At 37.1% G+C, this 26,093-nt stretch overlaps 2 protein-coding genes and 1 long non-coding RNA gene across 5 annotated transcripts; 2 read left to right on the forward strand and 1 right to left on the reverse strand.

Annotated features, from left to right (window-relative positions):
- Nucleotides 1–423: 423 nt before the first annotated feature.
- On the forward strand, nucleotides 424–7,580 carry LOC144211604 (glycylpeptide N-tetradecanoyltransferase 2-like). 3 transcript variants are annotated; one of them, XM_077738970.1, is made up of 11 exons: nucleotides 424–551; nucleotides 631–724; nucleotides 802–962; nucleotides 1,739–1,857; nucleotides 1,936–2,027; nucleotides 3,159–3,275; nucleotides 4,707–4,877; nucleotides 5,630–5,738; nucleotides 5,843–6,013; nucleotides 6,089–6,256; nucleotides 7,064–7,580. In XM_077738970.1, exons 1-11 carry the CDS (start codon nucleotides 545–547, stop codon nucleotides 7,223–7,225), a joined length of 1,371 nt encoding a protein of 456 aa, XP_077595096.1. In that variant the 5' UTR covers nucleotides 424–544; the 3' UTR covers nucleotides 7,226–7,580. The 3 variants fall into 3 exon arrangements, with proteins under 3 accessions (XP_077595096.1, XP_077595099.1, XP_077595097.1); XM_077738973.1 differs by having other exon boundaries at nucleotides 802–959; XM_077738971.1 differs by having other exon boundaries at nucleotides 430–551; nucleotides 802–946.
- Nucleotides 4,554–8,659, reverse strand: LOC144211605 (uncharacterized). Its single transcript, XR_013329629.1, has 3 exons — nucleotides 8,583–8,659; nucleotides 6,106–6,238; nucleotides 4,554–4,901 (listed from the first exon to the last, which is right to left on the reverse strand). It is a non-coding gene; the product is annotated as an uncharacterized LOC144211605 (long non-coding RNA).
- Nucleotides 8,660–8,798: 139 nt separating this feature from the next.
- LOC144211965 (uncharacterized) lies at nucleotides 8,799–24,676 on the forward strand. The gene is made up of 3 exons (XM_077739543.1): nucleotides 8,799–9,137; nucleotides 20,415–20,819; nucleotides 24,619–24,676. Exons 2-3 carry the CDS (start codon nucleotides 20,488–20,490, stop codon nucleotides 24,674–24,676), a joined length of 390 nt encoding a protein of 129 aa, XP_077595669.1. The 5' UTR covers nucleotides 8,799–9,137; nucleotides 20,415–20,487.
- Nucleotides 24,677–26,093: the final 1,417 nt, after the last annotated feature.

Here is a 26,093-nt window from a genome sequence, read left to right on the forward strand (position 1 = left end):
TCCCAGTAAAAAAAAAACATAAATAAGTAATACAAAAATATAAAAAGTCACATCCTGGCAAGGTAAATTCTGAAATAGTATATAAAATTTTCTTGGTCTAGGCTAGGGTTAGTCTCAATTTTGAATATACTCCCCCCCCTAAATGCCCTATAGACCAAGCTCAGGCTCATAATAGGAATAGAAGTACATAAACCTCGTCTTCTGCCTGTCTTTTTTTTTGTCCTTCCATATAAGTTCATCCATTCAACACTCGATTAACAACCATGATGGGAAAAGAGTGAACTGTAGACTCATTTAGACCAGCAGGTATCTTGTACTTAGAGGAATCGTGGGAGTTAGATGGCCAATTAAGCACTGCTGCAAGCTTTATTCCGAGCGTGAGAAGGTCTACTTGAGTGCTCTGGTCCTCGCTTATCTGTGAAAGTCGGGTTGGGTGACTTAATACAGCGGTTACTCCTCCCGTGGCGTGCTCGCCCTGATAAGCTTCAAGTGTCCAACAACCACTCAGTCGTAGCTGGAAGGAGCTTCAAAATGACTGATTTAAATGCAGGGTAAGTTTACAAGTAGTAGAAAGAAGGATAGATATTCTCCATCTATCTGTTTTGTTTCTTTCTTTTTCTTTTTTTTTAGGAATGGAGATGGAGGCAGTGTCAAGAAAAGTAGAAAAAATCAGAAGAAGCAAGAGAAGTGGAAAGCAGCGAGCCCACAAGATTTGTTCGAAAAGGTCTGTGGAAAAAAAGCAATCCAATGATGTCTTGGTGATTTCACTCAAATGGAGGGGTCTTTTTTTTTGTTACTCAGTTGGATTCTTTACCCGAAAGAAAGCAGCAGGAGATCCAAAGGGCTCTCCATCTTTTCTCTTTCGGACAAAGCATGCCAACGACGCTGCAGCAGGCCGTTAGACGAGACTACAAGTTCTGGCACATGCAACCCGTCCCTAAACTCGGTCCCAAGAACTAGTAGTACTTTGTTTCTTTCCAATTAGCGATGTCAGAATTAATTAACTATAATCACAACGCAGATAAACCGCTAACCACTAAAAAATCTAGTTCTTTTCACCTTATACAAATATTATTATATTTTCATTCATTCATTTGCATACCGCTTATCCTCACAAGGCTCACAAGGGTGCTGGAGCCTATCCCAGTCTAATGTAACTTTTTGGTTTTAGGATTTTTTTTAATTTTTTGGCAAAATATATTGTTTTAAAAAGTTACATTTAATATACTAAGCGGTTCAGCGGAAGAGTGGTTAGCCTCACAGTTCTGGGGTTGTGGGTTTGATCCCGGTGCTAACTGTGTAATGTTTGCATGTTCTCCCTGGGCTTGCGTGGGTTTTCTCGGGGTACTCTGGTTTCTTCCTACATCGCAAAAACCTACAAAATAGGCTGGTTGAACACTCTAAATTGCTCCTAAGCATGAATGTGAGCATTAATGATTGTCCGTATCATTCTCCCCTGTGATTGGCTGGCCACTGATTCAAGGGTGTCCCTTGCCAGGGGCCTGTAAATGCCTGGGATAGCCTCCAACACCCCCTGCGACCCTTTAGATAAGTGATTCAGGAAATGAATGAATGAATACACACTAAAATTTTCTATTATGAACACATACTTAAGTGATTAGGTTAATCAGATCATGGAAAAAGTCAACTGTAATATAAGTATACACTATCTATATAACCTTTTGTGACAGCACTAATTACCATCAGACTGACTAATTATGGTCTTTACTGGAAAAAGGTGAAGTGGTCATAAGCCACGGGCAAATTACGGAAGGCGACGACGACACTAGGAAGGAACCTTACTCGCTGCCTCTGGGCTTCTCGTGGGATAACCCAAATCTCAGCAGTCCCGGACTGGTATAATTCTCCCTGAAAGTAAGCGTCAGTTTCACGACACATTTGCAATCTCAGCATTTTTTCCCCCGATTTCTTCAGCTGCAAGAACTGCGCACCTTCCTCAACGAAAACTACACCGAAGACGACGACAACACGATCACGTACGACTTCTCTGAGGATTATCTGCGGTGGTAAAGCAAATTCTTTGTTCCAACTTTCTTGGTTTTGTTTGAATATATTGTCAATTAGGCCTGAATTAGAGTATTTTTGATAGTTAATGGCCTGACTGGTGTTTGGGTGGTGAGCTTGTAGGCCTGACAGTTCTTATATCGCATCTCATTTCATTTTCTGAACCGTTTTATCCTCACTAGGGTCATGGGGGGTGCTGGAGCCTATCCCAGGCGAGGGGCACCATGATTGGTGGCCAGCCAATCGCAGGGCACAATGAGACAAACAATCATTCATGCTCACAATCATACCTAAAGGCAATTTAGAGTGTCCAATCAGCCAAACCGGCATGTTTATTGGAATGTGGGAGGAAACCGGAGTACCCGGAGAAAACCCACGGGTGCCTGGGGAGAAAATGCAAACTCCACACAGGTGGACCGACCTGGATTTGAACCCAGGTCTTCCACCGAGCCGCCCAATTCTGAGATTGAGGGTTCAATTCCAGGTTCGGACCTTCCTATAACGAGTTTCCATGTTCTTTAGAAGCTTGTGTGGCTTTTCTCCGGGTACTCCGATTTACTCGCATGTCCCTTGATTGGCTAGTGGCTGGGATAGGCTACAGCACCCCCATATTCATGTACATAAAATATAAAAAATGAGTAACAGATTTGAAAAAAAAGGAAATTATTATTAATACTCATTTTTGAACTTTTGTAATTGCAATATCAGTCATAATTATGTGTATATAATCTACTCCTGATAGACTATAAATGGACTATAACTTTTTTTCTCATTTGAGAATTGATAGCTTGTCGATTGTGGCGCTCATAAAGTTGATTGCACTTAACATTTACCCCATCCGTTCTACGTAATACATATTTCATTTATCGGAAGCCATCTTGCCACTTGACCCGCGTTTGCCCCCCTCCTCTAATCTTTATAAATGCTATGGACCCCTTCTGGGAGTACTTACACCCAAAGCATAGTATCACTTAATTTAAAATGAATAATTAACATTCCTGAAAGTGTCGCGCTACTCCGCCCCGGGGTCAAACTTAAATTCATTCCGCCTTCAAAGGCGGAGCGATGTCAAGCTGCCCTAAACGTTTATTCACATTCATATTCCAAAATGTCTTCTGGGTTTACCGCGTCAGGGTCTTGCAGCCTCCGGATTGGCGGGCCCAATGGCACTGCGGCGTCAGAGTGGATTCCAGTAAAAAGCTGGTGGGCTTCATTGCAGCTGTTCCTGGAGATGTGTGCGTATACCACATGTGAGTATAGTGAATAATTATGGCCTGTCTTTTATTGATGGTGATAGATCAACTATTGAGTACATTGACCATACAGTAACTTTGACATTGACAATTTTCTTCCTGATCTAAAGCCTTTCGTCTCAATTCCTACTTGTGAAAGCAATAGATGTCCAATTTATTAGAACTGAGAGGGTTGAAAGTGAAAGAGTTTCCTTGAGTTTGCTCAATGTGTTAAATTATAATTAAATAATTGAGTGAACTCAATAAGTTAGCTCATTGACTGCCATTTACAGCAATAGTCTTCGACCATGTAAAATGGATTGGACATCTATACCTGTCAGTCGCATAAAAACATGATGAGTTAAGTCCCCGGATGGTTGAAGTGGTTGGATTAGTTGGTTGGTTGGAACTTTATTTCATCCCGTATTCGGGAAATTTCTTGGTTGCAGTAGCAAGACAGACACAAGACATTGTAGACCTAGGTAAAAAACTGGAGCCACACACAACAAGTCTACAAGGTGAGGACCTTCTGCAGACTGAGACTAAGGTTACCACACAGTCCCTCAGTATTGTGGAGGTTTTAAAGATCAACTTCCTTGCCTAGATCTTCCTGAGCTGTTTTGCTTGTCCTAAGCTGGACTCATTGAATGTGCATAGTGGCATTGAAATAGTTAACTCAGTGACACTACTGAGTTAACATATTTTCATTGGTGTCAATGAACTTTCAAAGCATTTGCATTTAGACTTTGGTAGTTAATTGGTTAATTCACTTTGATAACTGAGTGAGTTAGTAGCTTGATACCATCGAGGTAGCACATTTGTTGCCATTTACAGTGATAGATGTCCAATTCTTTACGATTTGGAGGACCGGCAGTGAATACATTAACTTAGAGAGTTAATTCAGCGAGTCAATTTAGTAAATTAGGTTAGGTTAGAACTTTATTTCATCCCGTATTCGGGAGATTTCTTGGTTGCAGTCGCAAGACAGATATAAGACACAGAAGACATTGTAGACCTAGTAAAAAAATGAATTAATGAAGCTAAATCCATTCAGATTTGGAGATGTTTCGGTGAATGAGTTACCTTAATTAGTGAGCACATTATTGCGATAGATGTCCAATCTATTTGAAGTCAAAATGGATTGGACATTCATTGCCAATCACTATAAGTGTGCTAACTAAAGTAAAGTTACGAAACAAGATTTTTCTCTGCCCTGAATTGGACATACATCTACTGTGTGTGTAGAATTCTTAGACAAGGTGTTTCAGTAGTTTGCAAAAGCCTATGTGTGTTATAAATGTGGCAAAAGTTGAAATTCACCGTCAGGAAGCATCCGACTTATTGCATTTAAATTTATGGCATCAACGAGCATAACTTTAGTGGCGCCAATAAAAAAAAGCTAGCAGTTTGTCAGAAGTGCGTATAAAAGCGGAAAATGCATTCCCGCAGGGAGAAGCGGATGGTGCAGATCAAACTTCTTTGCGTTCACAAGAAGCTGCGCCTCAAGCGAATGACCCCGGTTTTGATCCGTGAGTTGGCCAGACGGGTCCGCCGACAGGGGGTCGCTCAGGCAGTGTACACCGCCCCAGTAGTGCTCCCCACGCCCATCAGCTCCTCCAGGTACGTGCTCACTCATCATTTTCACTAACATTGATGAAAATAGACCTCATTTTCGTTAAAATTATGATTTTACAAGAAAGTTTGATTTGTCCTTAACAAAAGTCATAGATTAGAAATTTAAATGTGGTGATGCACTGAGAAAAAATTTGAGAGTTAGGGTTATGTTAATGAAGTGACATTCAAATCTAGGATATAAATAATTCAAAAATAGCTGAAATGTTAAAAAATGAAGTAAAAAGTGAATAATTATATGAATAATGGTTAAATTCCCGAATTTTTGGGTGAATAAATGAATGTTTTATGTCTCCAATTGGCTGGCCACCAATTCAGGGTGTTACCCACCTTGGCTGAGATAGTCTCCAGCACCCCCTGCGACCCTTGGAAGGGTAAGCGATATGGAAAATGAATGAATATAAATTTTATGTAAAAAAAATAAAAATACAATAATACGATAAACTCATTGGCAGTCATTGACAGAAAAAAAACATCCAATCTATTAAACTGGAAAAGCTGATAGTGAATGATCATTTTTCACATCAAGTACTTTTTAGGTCATCAGTTTCAGCCAATGAGTTCAAAATGATTATTTTATACTGTCTTTTATCCGCCATACTTTAATTTGTTCATCAATACTTGATTTGACCTTCTGGGAATAACAGAGGTCAAAAAGTGTCAAATAAAAAGTTTAGATTTTTAGTATGTGGATCAAAAAGTATACCTTTCATTGTTTTTTTTTTCTAAAATATCATAAGATTATGGCATCGACCTTTAAACCTTCGCAAGCTGACTGAGCTCCAGTATCCGGGCATTCGAGGAGACATTCCCTTACAGCGGGCTCTCAAATTCTACCGAATACCTGAGGTTGGTGGATGCTGCCATCCATAGGAAAATCCTTTTTATCACCATAAAAGTTGTATTCTTTAGATTATTCCACATGTTTCCTAACTTACTTTCTCATCTTTAAGGACACCAAGAAGCCAGGTTTGCGCTTGATGACTAAAAATGACATTGAGGGGATTCGAGAATTTCTCCAAGGAAATCTCAGCAAATTCCAGCTTAAAGCTAATTGGTCCTCGGAGGAGGTTGAACACTGGTTCTTACCCAGAAAGGATGTGATTGACACCTATGTAGTGGAGGTCTGGAAATAACAGTATAGTGGGATGAAAAGTATAATACAAATGTGGCTTCAGAGTACTTTCTTGTATTGGCAGACTGATGGAATACTTACAGATGTGGTGAGCTTTTATGGAAGAAACTTTAAGGTTCTTAACCACCAGCTTCACAGCAGCATCAAGGCAGCGTATCTCTTCTATGTGGCATCAAGTGGCAGTGGTGACCTTGTCCAACTTGTGGAGGATATCCTGGTTTTGGCGAAATCTGTGAGTGCATAACTTGATAGTACTTTGAAATAACCAATTTTGACATTAAATTAGGGGTGTCAAATTTAGGACAATTTGAAGGTATGGTTTGTATTATGGCAGCCAAACTAAATAAATATTGAAATTTGCTGCTATTGATGACACCGACGACGATCATTTGATTTTGACGCAGTGATGATATTATTATTTTAATTATATTGTATTTTTTTTTAATATCAGTGTATATTTTTTTAACAAAACACTAAATATTGAGCTTATTTTTTAAGTTATCCATCATATTTTTTCATTAGGTTTATTTTAATAAAGAAATAATATTGAAAAATAAGTGTAAGTAAATATAGTCATTTTGGTTATAGTTTAGAAGCTACTGTTCATTGTAAAAATTTTAAAAAAAAACTCAAATAAATATTTCCTATTGTATTTATTACTATCTTAAAAAATCTTTATGTATTTGATATAATTTATAAAAAAAAGAGATAAATAATTTACGTAGTCCTTGTTCATTCATTGCAGACTACAAAAGTTTTATAACTCATTTAAGTTAAATAAAAAAGTCACCACATTTAATTTATCGTATTTACTTGCAAATAAGCCGCCTGCGCATATAAGCCATACACTCGAATCAGTCATAATTTTTTTAATCCGACAAAAGCGGCTTATATGCGAGTAAATACTGTACTTTGATGGTTAAATCCATTTCAACTGGGAAAGGTAGCATTGAGGAATTATATTTTCCTGCCATAGACAGCTATAGATGTCTAATCTAATTTGACTGGCATTCTTTAACATACCGCCCCTCCCCAACAGAAAGGCTTTGACATCTTTATCGCTGCCGACGTGATGGATAACAAACATTTCCTGGAGACGCTCAAGTTCAGCTTCAGCGGCAAAATGCTTCATTACTACTTGTACAATTGGAGGTGCCCCAGACTCAGTCCAGATAAAGTTGGCCTAGTCCTACCCAACTAAATTCCCAAAATGGAGACAAGAACGAGTGTGGTCATGTAATCAGCCAGTCTGCAAACACGGGGAATCAATAAAGTAAATAAAGCAAATGTATTTGTCGTGTCATACCATTTATCTTGTGGTCAGATAGCAGAAGTTTGTCTTGCTAGAAAATTTAATTAACACACAATTTGATGGACATTACATCGCTTAACTCTTTCAGTGCCATTGGCAATGATGGACGTCCAATCATGTGGCGTGAAATGCTTCTGTTGTTAATTTTAATGTGTTTATCGCTCGTAGACAATGTTTATTTACATGCTGCCAGCCCTTGTACTTTGGTATCTGTGATCTTTGACCTTTGACCCTATCAACTGATAACTACTTCTCATTACATTAAAATATACCTTTTCTTTATGCCTATTGCAATCAATGGCATTTATTTTCCTCATTTGTTTTTAATGTGGATTTTTAAAATAAAAAAATGGAAATGTTAAATAATTTACTTATATTCTGTGTATCATTAATTTAACAATTTAGTTTTCATTATTTTATACAGTATTTACATTGAAAAAAAGAACAAAAAACAACAAAAAAACTGACTTTATGACTTGCAGTCTTATGTCTGGCTGAAAATTTATATTTATATTACAGCAAGCAATGCACCTATTTAATGAAGGGATGCCATCATTAACTCATTGGCTGCCATTGACAACAATAGACGTCCAATTCATTTAAATTGATCAGATGAGGATTTTAAATGCTGATTGTTACCGGTCCACAGCCAAGTTGGTTTGATTTGAGTTTTTTAGTTTAAGGCAAATACTACAATATGATTCATTTGTATAGAGATAATTTGCATTTGCAGCTACTATGTACTTTCTTAAAGAAAACAGGTGGTGTCGCTGTAACCCCACATTTTTTGTCAACCCCCCAATGGGCTGCCAGAGTCACATTAAAACCACTTGACCTGTTTTGCATGGAGGTTTGCTTTAATTTTTGAAATGTATGTTATTTAATTGTGTGTGGGCATGGGTGTGTAACAGTAATGTGCATCTCCTTCTGTTTAATAGAAAGGCAATCATAGCTGTATCTCATTCAAATGAATCTGTATATTTATTGTATATTCTTTGTGCATTAAGATATTACATCTGCTTTTTTAACATGCAGGAAAAATATTTTTTTTCCAATTATAATTATTTGTTTAAGTCTGAACAGACCCACACAAATTCAAATATATAAACAAATATAATAATATACTAATAATATACATTCAAAAATGGGTTCAAAATGATGATAATTATTTAGGGGGTGCCTTTCTATGCTAATTCCTGTAAATATTTGTATAATAATGTGTCAATCAATAATTGGGAAAACCCACCTTAGTGTTGAACTTTACGTGACGAAATTGAATGCAACAAAAGGAGGAGTTAAACATGATTGTTTTTAAAATTCCTTATCATTTCCCTCGTCATGAATCTCATTAACAGTTTAAACAACCACAGCGGTTATCATCTTTACGTGACGTTTGCAAACGCAACGCAGGCCCCCAGCAATGAGAGCCAATCAGAAGCGAGCATGCGATTTAACTAGGAGATGAGTGCAGTACAGGAGACAGTCGATCCGACACTTCTCCTTGTCTCTTTTATTCGACGTCACCACGCAGAACTCGGAGTTCGGACCGGGGTGGGCGACACACCACCCAAACATTTCATTTTGAATTTCAACACTTTTTCCACCAAGATCAACGCAGAGCTTCACTCGTGTTTGCATCGCTTCAATCAGTCAGTTGCATGGTTCCTGCTGAACTGTCTTCCAAACAGCTTGCTTTAGATTGTCCAGTTTTTAGACACTAGTTTGCCAAAAAGTTCAATCATGTGCCAATCGACGTGTTGTGTCTGACAGCTGTAAACACACGCAACGACCTTCATTGCAGGTAGGTTTCTTTATCATGTGTTATGTCTCTGAAAGAAGCTTGTAAATTCTTTCTGACTGGTTGATTTGTTTGTTTTGAATATTGTTCTGTGTTGGATGAGATGGAGTTCAGATTAGCGTCGAAAAGTAATGCACTGACTCAACCAGTTGCATGAGTTTCCTTCCTTAATCAACATTCTCTGCACGTTACGGTAGCTCACGCAATAACATGGATTTTTACCGTATTCTCCAGTGTAAAACGCCAACATGATTTTTTTGTTGTTATTGTGATTTATTGTGGATTATTATTTACTAGAAAAATATGGATTTTTTCGATGATGAGATGGACATGCCATGGTTTAAGGTATTTTTAATTAATTGATGAAGAAAATATACAAAAATGATAAGTTTTTCCTCCACTCTTTTTCAATTGTTGAATATATCAAGTAGTGCTGCAACCTAAAACTTACCAGTTTAATTTGTACAAGCACAAGAGCATGCATACTTTTGCTCAAATGTTAATATATCTAATTATATACTCATGAGTGGTGGTTTTGACTTTTAGGAACAAAAAAATATTAATATCGCCAAACTGATGGATGGACAATTTAAATGTCTCATGATTTTTCCATGGATAATCCTGTTACTGCAATTTATATTATGACCAGATGATGCACAGTTTGTGCTGACATGCTCATAATATATATAGTTTAATATACTGAATTATTATAAGCCAAAATCCCTACTCAGATGTATTAGATAATTAGATATCTTTACATTGGAGCAAAGATATATGCTACTGTGCTGCCTATGTTTATATTATATTGTTTTACGTTTCAGTCTTGATGCATTTAATATCTTGCAGGGCAATTTAAAGTCAATAAAAAATATACTGTCAAAGTAATTTTTCACCAAATTAGAAAAAAATGTATATACTCTTTCTTGTCTAGAGATGATATTATATGAATTTCCCCTTATAGAACACAGCAGTACTTACTCTATTTGTGATGATGTTTTGCTGGTTATACTTGGGTAAACATGGTAACACACTGAGTGATTTTTAAGGGGGTTGTCGGTCTCATGGGGGGAATCCTGCCGGTGGGGTTCCCCTCAGCTGTCGGGTGTCCAGCATACCGAGCAGATACCATCTGGCTGGATGGAATGCAAGTGAGTAGTGGATTGAAAGGTTACGGGGTCCCAACCCTGTGGGGGAGTGGGTTTAGAGCTTAGAGATGTACAGCCATTAACTACTTACTTAATGGCAGACTTACTCTACGATGCAAAAAGAGATTTAAATACACGCTTCTCATTTGAAATGGGCTCACCATGCATAAATCCTTACGCCCATTTATTTTACGGCAACATCCGCCACGCACATGAAAGCAATAAAATCATGGTAGACACGCGTGGGATGCTTTTTCCGTTAAACAGCCTGGCTTTGAGTTAACCATTTGATGCTTAGTATTTTTGCATTTAACTCTTTCAGTGCCATTGACAATGCTTGATGTCCAATCATGTGGAGTCCATGCATTTTTCTGCTGGGAATTACATTTATCTTTTCACTAGGATCTGTCCAATCTATTTGGGAGAATGTTTATACCCTGGTAACCTTCTCACTTGAAATTGATTGGACATATATTGCTTCAATGGATGCCATTGAGTTAATAGATTGAAAATTTAAATACACAAAGAATAGCACTGATTTAAAAAAATATATAGACGATTTTTCCTTAAAAATAAATAAATGAGAAGGAAAGAATGAATTGAAACATTTATATACGGCCAAAGAGTAAAAAAAGGCTCTCCTTGGGCAGTTTGATTCTGTTAAAAAAAAAATAATAATACAATTGGGTCCATTCTTAACTCAATTGCGTTGATAGACGTCCAGTCCCCCTTCTGCTGTGAATTTAAATGAGTTTTTCACTATTCACTGGTAGACAACCAAGACATTTGAGGCGTGGTTGTGCCAGAAAATGAACGCAGGTTCACCCACCCACTTTAAAGGAATTGGACGTCTATCAGCGTCAATGGCAGCCAATGAGCTTATAGCAAGCCAAGTTGATAAACATGGCTTTCACTGTTGTCTACAAAGTCCTGCTATTACTAACATTGTCACGTCCCCTCTTCATTGTTTAAATATTTATGCTTCTCGCCAGTGCAGTCCAACATCCAACTCGCAAGTGTGCCGACGACTCCCCACCAGACGCAGTTGGAATTTCAATGATCTATTGAGACATGGAATTAAGAGGTCGACACTTGAGTTTTACAGCCTCAAAATGCGCATCTATCACTTTCGAGCTGAGCAATGCAACTCTAGCTTCTTTCTCACAGTGACAAAACTCAGTCCTACTTTGTTTGGCCGGGTAGGATTATCTGGATAAAAACAGAATACTAGCTCTGTTGTCGTTGTACTACACTAATGGAAAACTCAAGGCCCGGTGCATCATTTTGCGTGTCCCGAGGAAATCAATCGGATTTGTTTTTTGCTGAAATAAAGGGACATGGGAGGCGGTGGAGCCTATCCCAACAAACTACAGGCAGTAGGCAAATTGAATTGGTTGCCAGCCAATCACAGGGCACAAGGGGCAATTTAGTGTCCAACCATGCATGATTTTGCGATGTGGGAAGAAAAAGGACCGTGTGCAGAAAACCTGCATAGGTCTGGTGAGGTCATACAGACACCATACAGCACAGGTGTCAAAGTGGTGGCCCGGGGGCCAAATCTGGCCCGCCGCATCATTTTGTGTGGCCCGGGAAAGTAAATCATGAGTGCCAACTGTCTGTTTTAGGATCAAATCAAATTGTAGATGTGTATATTATATTTCCTCATTTCCCCCTTTTAAATTAATATTTGTAATTTTTTGAAACCATTTTTTCAGTGTTTTTAGTTCAAAAATCTTTTTGGAAAATATAAAAATATATAAAAAATTCTGTTTCCCACTTTAAAATGGAACATAAAGACAAATTTGGTTTCCTTTTTAAATCAGATTTTCCGTTATTAAGAAAAAAAAGCTCAAAGAAACACTTAATTTAGATCCATAAAAAAATAATATTCAGTACTTTTGATCCAGTTCTATAAAATATCTATTTATTATATCTAAAATGGTCTAGGCCACATGAAATCGAGTTGATATTAAAGCGGCCCGCGACCCAACCCGAGTCCAATACCCTTGGCATACACGAGGGTCGGATCCCACCGGGGATCTAGCCCTCCATCCCAGACCTGTGAGACGGATTTGCTAACCACTGGGAGTCGATGTTAATTTAGCGTTAAATCATTAAAGTAAGATGTTAATGTGTTTCCTTAGTTTGAGAGTATTACGTAGGAAGATGCCAGAATGAGTGTGTGCTATGTAAAAAAATAAAAATAAAAAGAGCAAATGTTAATGGCAGCCAATGAGTTAACTGCAGCCACTACAGAAATCCAGTGAAGCAGAATGCATGTACGAGTCCACACGCGATCTCCCGGTGTGATAAAGCCTCATCAACCCCACCCTTTCCCATATACACACTCAGCAGTCTTCCCCGCTTTCCTCAGTGTGCTTTTCCGCAGGCTGTTCGCAAAGCTTTCAGCGTGTCGTCTTTTAACATAAATGCAATTGCGACACAGCTTTCCCGTCCAATGCTTTTAATGGTGCCTTTCAATGCAGGGAACAGAAGGCCGGAAACTGTGGACAAAGAAGACAGTGTGTAAAAATAGAGCAAAACATACTGTCGTCTGTGTGAACCCGCGGGGCTCGATTGACTTTTGAATCACAGATTTTAAACGATAGTATCGGTGCCTCGGGTTATGTTTTTTCAAGGAAATGTTAGACAGGCCAGAAAAAAAGGTATTTTTGAGATAACTTAAAATCAAGTAAAGGGATTGTTTGTTGTCAAGTTTGCAGGATATACTTTTAACTGATTGGCACATTTTGACATGGATTAACATCCAAACCGAGGGAATCGAGCCCGTGCCTGATTGCACTGGAGTCAAGCATAAACCTCTGCACCATCAGCCAACCTGTAAAAAGATAAATAAATCAAATATTGAAGTATAATTGCCTAGTTTTAATTGATCAGGCACCTAATGCTGTCAATAGAAGAGATTAAGTACATAAATGGCATTTTCAATAATAAATGATTGATAGAAAAGTTTAATAAATATTTAGATTGGAGTGGTTAGCGCATCGGTCTCGCTGTTCTGGGCTCCTGGGTTCAATCCTAGGTTGGTCCTCCTGTTTGCATGTTCTCTCTGGGCTTGTGTGGGTTTTCTCTGGGTACTCCGGTTTCTTCCTACATTCCAAAGACATGCATTCTACCCTGGTTGAACACATTTGTTTGATTTTAAAGTGATCGTGGATGGTGATCCATCTCCTCATAGTCAGCTAGGATTGGCTCCAGCACCCCCTGTGACGCTTGTGAGGCTAAGCGGTTCAGAAGATGAATTAATTAATAATACATTAAATTAACACAAATTCTAATTAATGAACAAATAGAAGTTAAAATGAATAATCTGAAAGAATTAACTGCATTGTAAGAGTATATCTTTAAATATTTACTGCAAAATTGATTATCCAATGAATCACTGTCAATAAATAAGTGTTTGGTTTTAGAAACGGATTGTTACAGAACCTTCATGAATAACTACACTGTAACAAGACAAGATGGAACAGGTTTTCAAGAATTTTAGATAAGAGTTATTCTGTACGCACAGCCTGTCAGAGCTGGTCTCAAACTATTTCTGAATAAACTACTGTACGATTCAAAAGAAGAAAAACAACAAATAAGCGTCCAAATGATTAGGTCCAGTCAATGTGGACACAACAACCTTGAACTTTGGTATCTCTCACTGGAGATTGTAGTTCTATTTCTCTAACAAAGATCCCCCGTTGACATTACTGGAGGTACTTGGCAAAGTATCGAGGCACTCCAACTAGTGTTAGCAAATACAAAAGGCCCAGACATCTGTCCAAAATGTTAAAGTTGACCACATATTTTTCTCTCTCCACGCTACACATGTCCACACAGGAGGACAGAAGGAATGTGGGTCACGCCCAACTCGTAAACTGTGGCTTTCTTTGAGGAAAAAAGGGATCTTTTCTATAAAAATAAAAAAAAATCTATAAATACCAGGTGTTTTACTTCTAATGAGCAAGAATATGAAAAACTGTTCTTTAAAAAATAGAGGTTGAGTGTTGTCACAGTTTCAAGAATGGCAGCTGAAATAGATCCTTTGTATTCAGTTCTGGGTAATATTGTTCCCCAATGTTGCAGTAGCAGATAATTATACCCATTAACACTTTTATTTATGTACCATATGTTTGCTTTGTGTGGTTAATTATCACATCCATGTTAGAATGATATCTGGTAGTCTCCCCATAATCGATTTACATAATAGTATAGTATGTAAGTTTAATGTATAGTGTATTTTCATACTACTGTATTTTTTAAATTATATGTTGCACCAGCTAAAAATACAAAATTAATAGGAAAAGACAACATTTTTTTGCATTGCATTTGTTGCATTTTATATTGTAGTAATAACAAAAACAGGCTAAATACTGTACATGGTGTTTAGCATGTGACTCATTCACTGCTCGGTGGATCAGTGTTTAGCGCACCTGCCTCACAGTTCTGGGGTCCTGGGTTCGAACCCAGTTCGGTCCTCCTGGAATTTAGTTGTTCTCCCCAGGTTTGTGTGCATTTTCTCAGGGTACTCCTTTTCCAAAAACAGGCAGGGTAGACTGGTTGAACACTCTAAATTGCCCCGCCTCATGCCTGAAGTGAGCTGGAATAGGCTCCAGCACCCCTCGCGAACCTTGTGAGGATAAAGCGTTCGGTAAATGAATGGATGAATCATTCATTGCTGTTGACACAAATAGACATTAAATCTATTTAAACTAGGATGATAAGTATCATGTGATATTTTTTCCCTGCCTTTGACAACAATAGACGTCCAATTCATATTTGCCTCAATGGTTGGCAGCCATACAAAGATTATCAGCCCACACAATTTGCAGCATGTTCTAGAAAATTCAGCAAAAAAGATGCCCAGGTCCTAACATATTCTTCCTGGAGGGAAATGCGTGGGAATTGTTTTGTTTTTTTGCTGTGAAGATCAAAACTAGTACACAGAATAAAGGAAAACCAGACAACATGGTCGTCCATTTGTAAAATGGCATAAACAAAGCATCCAAGAGGGGAACGGGGGGTGGTCCTGTCCCATTTTTTTTTAAGCCACCCTCTAACAACAATCAACCTCATGCTGAGGGGCCAATGTGTTTCGCATTAAAAAGCAATCACGACGCACATCCAGTATTTCAGTATCCGACCTACTCGCTTTTTGTATCAACAGCCGGGTGGGACGCTTCATCCTGTTGAAATGCAAGCATACAAATCCATTGCTTCAAATGAGTGTTTGTTCAAATTCCCCTCAATCACATGACTCACCTCTTTCCTGGCTTTTGGAGATGAACTTAGAGTCCCAGAGAAAGGAAGGAAGGAAGAAAGTACTCAATGTCAGATGGCATGCTACATGAAGAGAACACAGACACCTTTGTAGGGTGGACATATGACGCCATATATATGTCTCCAGGGTGACTGAGATGACCGGAAGAGATGGAGCAATGGAGGCCAAGACCATAATGCATGGCTTTTACTTGTACTCGGACATAAACGCGCTAAAATCCATTTGAACAAACCGAAGGCAGTCAGTTGTAAAACTAGTTGACAGAACGAGGGCCTGCTTACTCATTCATTCCTGCGTCCTGCTTTTTTTTAGGAATTGACACTGTCAAAACACAGCTGACCCGATTTCTTTCCCCCATGCCGCCATTGTCGCTAGAAAAGAGGGTGACGCATCCCTTAATGCAGACTTCATAGAGGGGTCAGTTGGAGAGTATTTGGTATATAGTATTGCAGTTTGGGTTATTTTGATGATTAAATAGTCCCTTTAAATCGTTTTACCAAGTTTTTCAGTGCCTAGGATATCATTGTGTTATATGTGCGCCTTGGGGGATACTAGGTGCAGGAAACAGGCAGACAAAAGGGAAGTGGTGGTGCAAAAACTTAGTTTAATGTTAAAATGCAACAGAAAAAAACTTCAAGAACTAACAAAGGAAAAAAAACTCTACTGGAAAAAACAAAGATGAAGGAGACGCACACCGAAGAAAGGGAGACATAATGAGTGACATAAAATACTTGCACACAGATGCACAAAAACACGGTGTTTAAATATACACTCAGGGGATGATGACAAACACCTGGATCACACAAGAGAAGGAGAGCGAGAAACGACAAAACATGACAGATAGATGTCCACTCATTTAGCATCCAATTATCCATCTGTGAATTTAAATGCATTCATCAATAGTGGACCTCCAAACCATTTTGGCAGCAAATGACCACTCAGTTTAAATTGTATTGTCCTCTTTAGTTGTCAATGGCAGTCAAATGTTCACTTTTAAAGTACTTATTCCGACATCCCACTTGAACTTCCAAGTATGTTTTTGTCAAACCCCCCTTATCACTCCCGTTGTGTAAGAGCATGCGAACATTTTCCAACTTCATGTGCCTAGACATTTCTTGCTTCAATTGGAACATGTCTTTTGTCGAAACAGCCTTTATTTGATATGTCAAAAAGCTTTGGGGCTACTTAAGCCATTGAAAATATGAATTTGAAATAAAACATATGTAATTGAAAAATACAACTAAAAGTAATATCCATCTAATATTTAACATTTTTTTAATGTATTGTAGCGGTCACATGCTTATATAAGGAACAGTTGCTGGCTCAAGTTGTTCTAGAACCGAAGGGGTCTGTTGCTCAATTCTTCCTTGCCGAAATACCCTTGCGCAAGGCACCAAACCCTAATTTGCTCCTAGTTAGTTTGCAGCACTTTGCATCATGACAACAGCACCATTGGAGTGTGAGTTTGAGCCAATTTAAAGAGCAAACAAATAAAAATGTGCAGATAAATGCGCTGTATAAGTCCTCTGTTTAAGTAGAATGTAAGGGAATGATGACACACACTAAAGAGTGTCACAAAGGTTTTATCAAAATAATTATTTAAAAGTAATCTTCCCGAGGCCGAGTAAACAAAAGTATGTTAATATATCACCTCCGTGACTGGAAACTGATGGCTCCGTTTGTTTGTATGCCCTAAAGGAGCAGAAATAAAGCAGTCTTTCTCAATTTGCTGGTAAAACCAGTATAACAGCATGCCTACCAAGATGGTGTAACAAAAGTAGAGCAACTGTCGCACTTGTTTTTGAATTCTGTCAAAAATGACTCGCTTCTAATGCCTGTCGCTTGAAATAACAGTACTACTTTCCAAACAAAGTCGTTTTACTTTTCCCCGTGTGCTGTTTTACGCTCCTTTTTTAGGAAGTAGTAATCTAGGTGTCTTACGTAAGCTTGTGCCTACTCTTGAAATCAACAGGGGATCATTTTGCCTTCTTAAGGCAATTCTAATGCTAGGATTGACATGGGAGGTGGTCCTAACATTGAGATATGAAAAACTATACTATTTTACTTTTATTTTGTCATTTTGCGGTGACGGATTACCTCAAATTAAAACTAAAAACGACCAAAAAGGTTATGTTTTTATGTATTCAACTGTTGGTGAAGTCATTTTGACAAAAGGTTTTTACATTGAGATCCTGGAAGAACAGCATTTTATCTGTATTTTCTTGTGTTGTAAACCCAAGGTACAACTGTATGATGTTTGAATTTATTTTGTATCTCGAGGCATTTCGCAACCTGAAGACCATTGGTTAGAGACTATTTAGTATCTGTCTCCATAAAAAGACAAACAAACAAAGAGGTGGACCATGTAGCACTGCAGTCATCTTGTACAGAAAACCTGCCAAACTGAGCAGAGCCAAAAACAAAAAAACCTAAACATTGCATATGATAATTTCTATGTTTTCGTCTCAGTTTTCTCAATTTTATTTTCAGCCGAGTGTTTTTAACTCAGTTCTCTGGAAAAGAATAAGAGGTGAGGAGAGGTCAGCGTACCGTTGAAGTGGAATCAATTAGCTTACTTCTAGAACATTTTCTGTTTTGATCCAAGTGAAGCTTGAAGAAACCTCAGAGGGCTTCGCTCTGACTCATGACCACCTGCTGGGAAGTGAAAACAAGCCAGAATCAGGTTTCTCTCGCGCTCTCTGAAGAGTAATAAGAAGAAGAAATATTACAGTGTTCAGCCTGACCTCTTGTAATCCTCCCCCACTTGATAAAACATTGCAAGGATAAAGTGGAAGCCCTTTCGCACAGAGTTTCTGCAAAATCGGCAAAGCAGAGATGGAACAGTAAAGTTGAGATAAATCTAACGTGTCGCTATTTGTTGAATCTTGGAAGCTTACTGTGGGTTTCCAACTCACAATGGCGTCATTTTTTGTGCTGGTCTTTTCTAGTATTTTTCAAAAATTGCACCTGTTTTGACTTAACCCCTCTCCATTCCACAAAATCTGTCTAATTTTAGAAATATTAACCACATTTCAGTACTATTATACCGCTAGTTATTTGTTACTTTGTTGATAGATGGCCAAACTAAAAACAAAATTCAAATCCAATATCTTATTTTGGGTGTTTTTTCAGAGCGTTGGAACGAATTAATTAATTTTTTGTTCATTTCTATGCGTAACATTCATTTGCGTTACGAGTAAATCGACATACGAGCTCAGTCCTGGAACAAACTAAGCTCGTATCTCGAGGTACTAATGTAATTTGATTTCCTGACCAATTTTTCAATACTTTTTTATTTCAATTCACCGTATCGCGAAATAATCGTTATGGTGAGGTTGTATCACAGACTTTGTCATATCGTAAGTAACCCAGAGGTTCCCACCAGCCTTACTGGCTAGCCTGTCCAAAAATCCTTACTTTCAAGGTGTTTCATTGCATCATTTCAACACCAAAAACCATGTGAAAATGTTTCAATTACCGAAATTCGAGTGCATCCCTATCCTAAATCCTCTAAAGCTTACTTCTGCTAGAAGTACGTAGAAGAGTGTGGAAAAGCAACCCCCCTTCCACCGCTGGTGTGGAACAAACTTTTTCAACGTTGTCGCCTGATCTGCGGTTTTCAGTGCTTGAAATATTCTGTGGAACAAAAATGATCTCATCACAGCTTTCTAATTCATTTGTCCACATTTTTTGGTGAAGCTATCAAAATCTTATTGAATATTCCACAAAATATCAAACTGAATTCATTTTCACAGTTAAACATTTTACTGGAGTTGTTTCATGTGCCACATTAACCAGCTAAGTAATGTATGCACAAATGTGCTCATTTTGCCCACCCAATAAGTATCTAAATTTAGAATTCCTCATCCCTAATGTGTTAGTCGTAAATGCAAAGGCCTCATGTGGTTTAGCTAATTTTTAAGAAGTGATTAACAACCCCATTTGGTGGGAAGTATTTAAACCTATTCACTTCAACTGACAGTGATAATGACTAATAACTTTGAGATCTGACATTAAATTATCATCTTTTAGTACTGCTGATGGCAATAAATGTCCCATCCATTTGGACTGGGACATTAAATTGCCTAACGCCTGCATAGTTTTCTCACCGTGTTTTAGTTTGAACACATCAGCTGCCATTGACAGCGGTAAACGTCCAATGCATTATGGATTAATCTGTTGCAAAAGGAAGAAATTAAAAAAAAAGGTTTTCAAATTCATAATTTTGCAGGTACGAACATGTCTTTATGTCAGTAATGACACAATGTTGTTATTATTTTTATTTAGGGGATTGCAGAGTGTTACAATACTATTGGCATTGGGCTCATCACAACAAAATGCATTTTAAACACAGTTAAAGCGTTTTTTTTAATGGAATTTATGTCTCCCTGTCAATGAATCAAAACTGCATCTATTGCATTAATGTTAGCCAAACACTTCATTTATTAAATTAACGAGTCTTAATGGCAATAGAAAGTTATGTCGGTGAGTCATAAGTGCTTATATGTATGCCAAAGTTCTGTGTGCCCAATATAAAAATAGCTCACTTTTAGAGCAATTTGTTCATCCATCACTGCCAATGGCAGCCAATGAGTTAATTATACTTCTGGATTTGGCTTGGAGATGCAATGGAGTCTCTATGCAAGCTGAGATAGCTGACATCATTCTCACGGGGGGCCGTGAGCTGACTCAAAGGGTTGAGCCCAAAGTGCCACAGCTGAGCAAACTGTGGCCAATTCCCTCGGAACACTGGCATTGCACTGCATGTCCTTTCAAATCAAGTTTGACAACTACAAAATGCAATATTAATGACGTCTATCGTTTTGTTTTTTGTTTCTTTTTTTGCAGTGCCATCATTTTGATGGATTAAAACCACGTATCGTAACTCAGGAATCTACTTCTTCATCGTCAAAAAGAAAAAATGGATGCCGTTGACACCTTACAGAGCTCGGCCCCAGAAACCAAAGCTGAAAGGATCGCCCGCTACAAAGCAGAGCGAAGGAGGGAATTGGCTGAGCGCTACGGCGCCCCCGATGAATTCACCTCCAAGTATGTCCGCAGTCGGGATAGGAAATTAGCCGATTCATCCAAAAAAGAAAACTGCGAAGATAACGGGTCTGAGAAAACGTACACCAAAAGAGTCCTGAAGAGTAAAGTTGAGTTGGAAGCCGATGACGATTGCAAAATGAAGAAAATAAATCACTTCAAACTGGAAACGGAAGCTCCGCCTCCTGTCAAGACTTCAAATATCAGGTGAGGTTATAATCAGAGATAATCGATTCCCCCACTTTCTCCAACATTCAAATAAAATTTGGTCTCAAAGTGCCTTGCCATTAAAGACATCTTAGCCACACATCTAGAAACTTGTTTGGTACTTAGAACCAACTTAGTTCTACTTTGTGCAAGTGCTCGTCTTGTGCGATATAGTGAGACAAATCACCAAAATAGCCAGCAGATAGGGCCTAATTTACGCTATCTTGCTCTACTGAAAAGATTCCATATGCCATAATAGCATCATCAATACTCAACAACTCAATAGCGAGCCAATTGGTTCACATTGCCAACCAGATGTGAATAATGCATGTAAGACAAATGGAAATAGCAACACATATAATACATGCAGCACATAAATACTTCATTCCAATATTAATATTCATTTATTATTGATATTATGGTAACTTAATATACAGTACACTTAAAAGTTAAAACCATTTGAGTAAATAGGTAGAATGGTTTACATTTGCGCAAAAATATGGATCCAGCAGTTTGCACTGAATAGTTTGTCAGTCAGTTTAATGCAATTTAAAAATAAAGTAAGTAGGTGGCCTGTTATAATTGTTGTATACGTTATCACCAAATGATTATAAAAGTAGTATATCCTACTATATTGATGTAAGATGGCATCATGAAAGATTTCGTTTCAATATTACACAGCACCATACTTGGGATACAAGGCCCATATGCGTTCATTGATTGGCAATTGTAGCCCTCAATAAAGCTCTCATCTGCCATAATTTAGCGGTTATTTAAGACGATTGCTGCGCGGCTAAAGTGCCTAACGACCTGCAAATAAGTAGGAAAGTGCTCTTGCTTCCAGCAGAATGTGACTCAGTGGAACTGTTAACTTCAACCCAATGAAGAGGGAAGTATTAGGCCTTGACGTAAACACATCTGCAAGCCTTTCCTAAAGTGGCCATGTGTGCAGAGCTTTATTTATTTTGCTACGGACAGTTTTCCTGTATGGACATGCGAGACGCTTCTTTTATTCGACTTCAATGTCCAGCCAGGAATTCCACTAGTAAAAGAATTCTTATTTTATTTGCTGCCATTTACGGTGATAGACGTCCATTCGTATTGGCAAGAGCTTTTTTGCATAATGCTACAATACAAAGAAAGACAATCAAAAATGAACTAGCATGGCAAAATAATGAATATTCATGTCTTTTACATTTTAAAAACAATAGAAAGCTTGTGAGCCATAGTTACTTTGATACCTTCCTTGTGTTTCTGTGTTAATTTCTTTATTGTATTGTGTTTTATTTTGTTTTAGATTTTAAATTTACTGATTATTTACAATTTGGGCTGTTTTTTTAGAGGTAGGCTTACTTCATATTTCAATTAAAAGGAATCAAAAGTATATATATATATATATATATATATATATATATATATATATATATATATATATATATATATATATATATATATATATATATATATATATATATATATATATATATATATATATATATATATATATATATATATATATATATATATATATATATATATATATATATATATATATATATATATATATATATATATATATATATATATATATATATATATATATATATATATATATATATATATATATATATATATATATATATATATATATATATATATATATATATATATATATATATATATATATATATATATATATATATATATATATATATATATATATATATATATATATATATATATATATATATATATATATATATATATATATATATATATATATATATATATATATATATATATATATATATATATATATATATATATATATATATATATATATATATATATATATATATATATATATATATATATATATATATATATATATATATATATAAATATATATATATAAATAAATATATAAATATATATAAAAAATCGGAACAAAACTTTCAATCGACAATTTACGTATGTATTATCATTATCGCCTTATATAGACTTGCTATTACAATTCACATTTAGGTCATCATATAACCCCCAATTTTTGCTGACAAAAGAAATAGAGTGGATGAGAAGCTGTCACAATTGTTGTATTTAATTTCACAAAATGTAGATACAAAAATATTGTGTAATGAGATATTAATATAATAATATTCAAAAAAATCATATCGTACAGCACTTTAGTTTCTTTGGTTTCCATTGCTCATTCTATAAAACTAAGATTGCAACAAAAAAAAAAACACAAAAAAACAACGGAAATCAGGATGTTAAAAATAAATAAATACATAATGACTGTGCTCATATTTGGAGCTCTATTGAATAAGTTAAGTGTTTTCATCTAATGCAATGTTGGTGGGATGACTTAAACATGTTCAGTCTCATCGTCTGTAAGTGTTTGAGTACTAATCAAGTTGAGATTCTAAAAAGAAGTGACTTGTCTGATCCTGACTAAAAAAAACAGCCTAGAGGAAGAAATGAAAGTCAGAAAAGTTGATAACACATATTTTCAGGCTCACGGGCTGACAGGTATTGCAACTATGCCAAGTAGTTAACACATTCTCTGCCATTGATGGCGATTGGATGCCCGATCCATTTGACCTGGGCAGGCTGACAGCGAATGAACCAATGACATTTCACAGCCAACGTCCCAGTTCTAATAAAAATATGGAATTTCGGGTTAATTAGGCCATAGGTCAAAGGTCAAGGAGGTCAAAAAGGAAATTCACTATAATTTAAGATTGTATCAAAGGGATTATTATCCAACTTCCAGGATAGATTCATAACATGAAGAGGTCATTGAATTTGAAGATGATGCAATATTTTGTGATGACACAAGAACAGAATAAAGGGACCATTATGTTTTTAACTCGTGTTCAGATGGATTGGACGTCTACTAGTGACAAAGGATGAAAAAAAAACACATCATTGGACAGATATCATCCTCAGTGGCCCCCCGAAAAGAATTAAAAAAGAGCTCTACAGTGTATGTTCATAGTTACATATGAAGTACAAACAATATGCTATCATTGTTATTCTTGTCAGTCAGTTACAGTAGATTAGCTCATGTTTTTAGACACTATATTGCGTGCAATGTTGCCCCCTGGATGACTTGTGCCTTCATTTTGTATGACAGTGATGCACATAATTACTGGGCCTTGTATGGTGAGATGTTTGCAGGCTTCTTGCGTCAGAAATAGCACAAAGGAAACAAGCGCTCAGTCGCCCTAGTGATAATTTAGACTGACAGTTAACAGGTTTATCTGACCCAAACAGGAATTCTTGCCTGGAAAACAACACTGTGCACAGGGACACTGAATCTATACTCTAAAATATGTCAATTCCCAAAACGTGTACTTGTAGACACATAGACGTCACAGCCATTTTTCCTGAGATAGCCAAAATACTTGTCAAAATAACCAACAAATTCCCAAATGCAAATGACTTTATGACCAAGTTCTGGTTAATTTTCACGTGTATTTTCACAACGATGCTATTTTTAGAAGGAATATTTTCCTATGCTTTTTACCAAATGTCAGCCTTACTTCGATTTTCCTTGGCAACCTTTGACCCCGCCCAGCTGCCTGCCACCACCACTGCGCTGTGTCCCCTCCTCCTGTTACATCACTTCTGCCCCCCCAACACCAGCTGCTGTCTCCATCCATATTTAACATGCGTTTCTCAAAGACGGATCCTGCATTCGAGCATCTTTTTGTCAGACGCACTTCTTTTTTGAGGACCAAATATCCATCATCACAGATAGCGTGACTTCATGTGTATATTTTTTTCTTTCCGCTAGGTGTCTGCCAGCTGATGACAACTACGACCAGTCCAAGGGTAAGGATTCATTCATTTAACTCATTTACTGCCAACAGCTCATTTGGCTCCATCAAACATTTGTTTATGTCATTACTTTGTATCCAAAACAATAATTCGGGGGTGTTTTGGTTGGCTTCAATTCTAGGTAATAAACTCTTTTATTAGCTAGTCTACCTTTGGCAGCTCAAATTATAAACAAAATTGGGGGCTAATAACAAAAGCAGTGCAACAGCAGTGAACATAAGTTGCAAAAATAACTTTATAGTCTTTCGTATACTTCTTTCTGCAACTGCAAAATTAAACTTTAAAAAGCTTATTTTTTCTTTCATAATTGAACACTATACACATCGTAGTTAAATCCAATAACTGCAGGCCAGATTTGGCCCTCCACCTAATTTTGTGTGGCCCGGAAAAATACCCAATGTAAATGAATGTTTGTTGCAGGGATAAATTAAACAAAAAAATCTAATATTTATCTCATTATCTTTACAAAACTTGAATAAATAAAATAAAAAAATATATTTTATGTATCCTCTTAAATGTAAAAAAATACTCTGAAAAAATATATCTTTATCAATTGAAATATAAAAAAAAACAGATAAACATTCATTCATATTATGTACAGCTTATCCTCATAAGAATTGTAGGGGGTCCTGGAGCCTATCCCTGCTAACTATGGGCACCAAGCGGGGGAATACCCTGAATCAGTGGCCAGCCAATCGCAGTGCAGAATGATACAGACAACCATTCATGCTCACACTTATACCTAAGGGCAATTTAGAGTGTTCAACCAGCATACTTCGCATGTTTTGGGGATGCAGGAGAAAACCGGAGTACCCTGGAGAAATCCCACGCAGGCCCGGGAAAACATGCAAACTCCACACAGGTGGACTGACCTGGAATTGAACACATGACCCCAGAACTATGTGGCCGATGCGATAAACACTCATCCACCGGGCTGCATTAATAAACCTGTATCAATAAAAATAAATGAATAAAAACAGATAAATATTCATTCATTGTATGCACAGCTTATCCTCACAAGGGTTATGGGGGTGTTGGAGGCTATCCCAGATGACTTTGGGGGACGCTCTGAATTAGTGGCCAGCCAACTGCAACAGATGAACATTTACAGATAAAAACATTGAATATTTACAGTTTTCTCTCGTATTAAAATTATTAACAAATAATAATAGTAACACAGAATAGGAAACACATGATAAGCCCGCTACAGTCTAAGAAATCCAGGTCTCCATAACGTCATGGTAAGTGGAAGTAGGTCAAGCAGTAGGAAGTAGATGAATGGCTAAGGAAGGAAACAGTGATGTCTCTTTTGGCCGGGTGACTTAGTCTGAAAGATTATAGATGACATCAGTGGCACTCAGTCGCTAAATCACCATCCAGAACAGAGACAGTGGGAATGATTGAAAGCGTCATTTCAAACTACTGGAGCGC

The sequence above is a fragment of the Stigmatopora nigra genome, chromosome 18 (assembly GCF_051989575.1).
Source record: "Stigmatopora nigra isolate UIUO_SnigA chromosome 18, RoL_Snig_1.1, whole genome shotgun sequence".
Classification (NCBI taxonomy): domain Eukaryota; kingdom Metazoa; phylum Chordata; class Actinopteri; order Syngnathiformes; family Syngnathidae; genus Stigmatopora; species Stigmatopora nigra.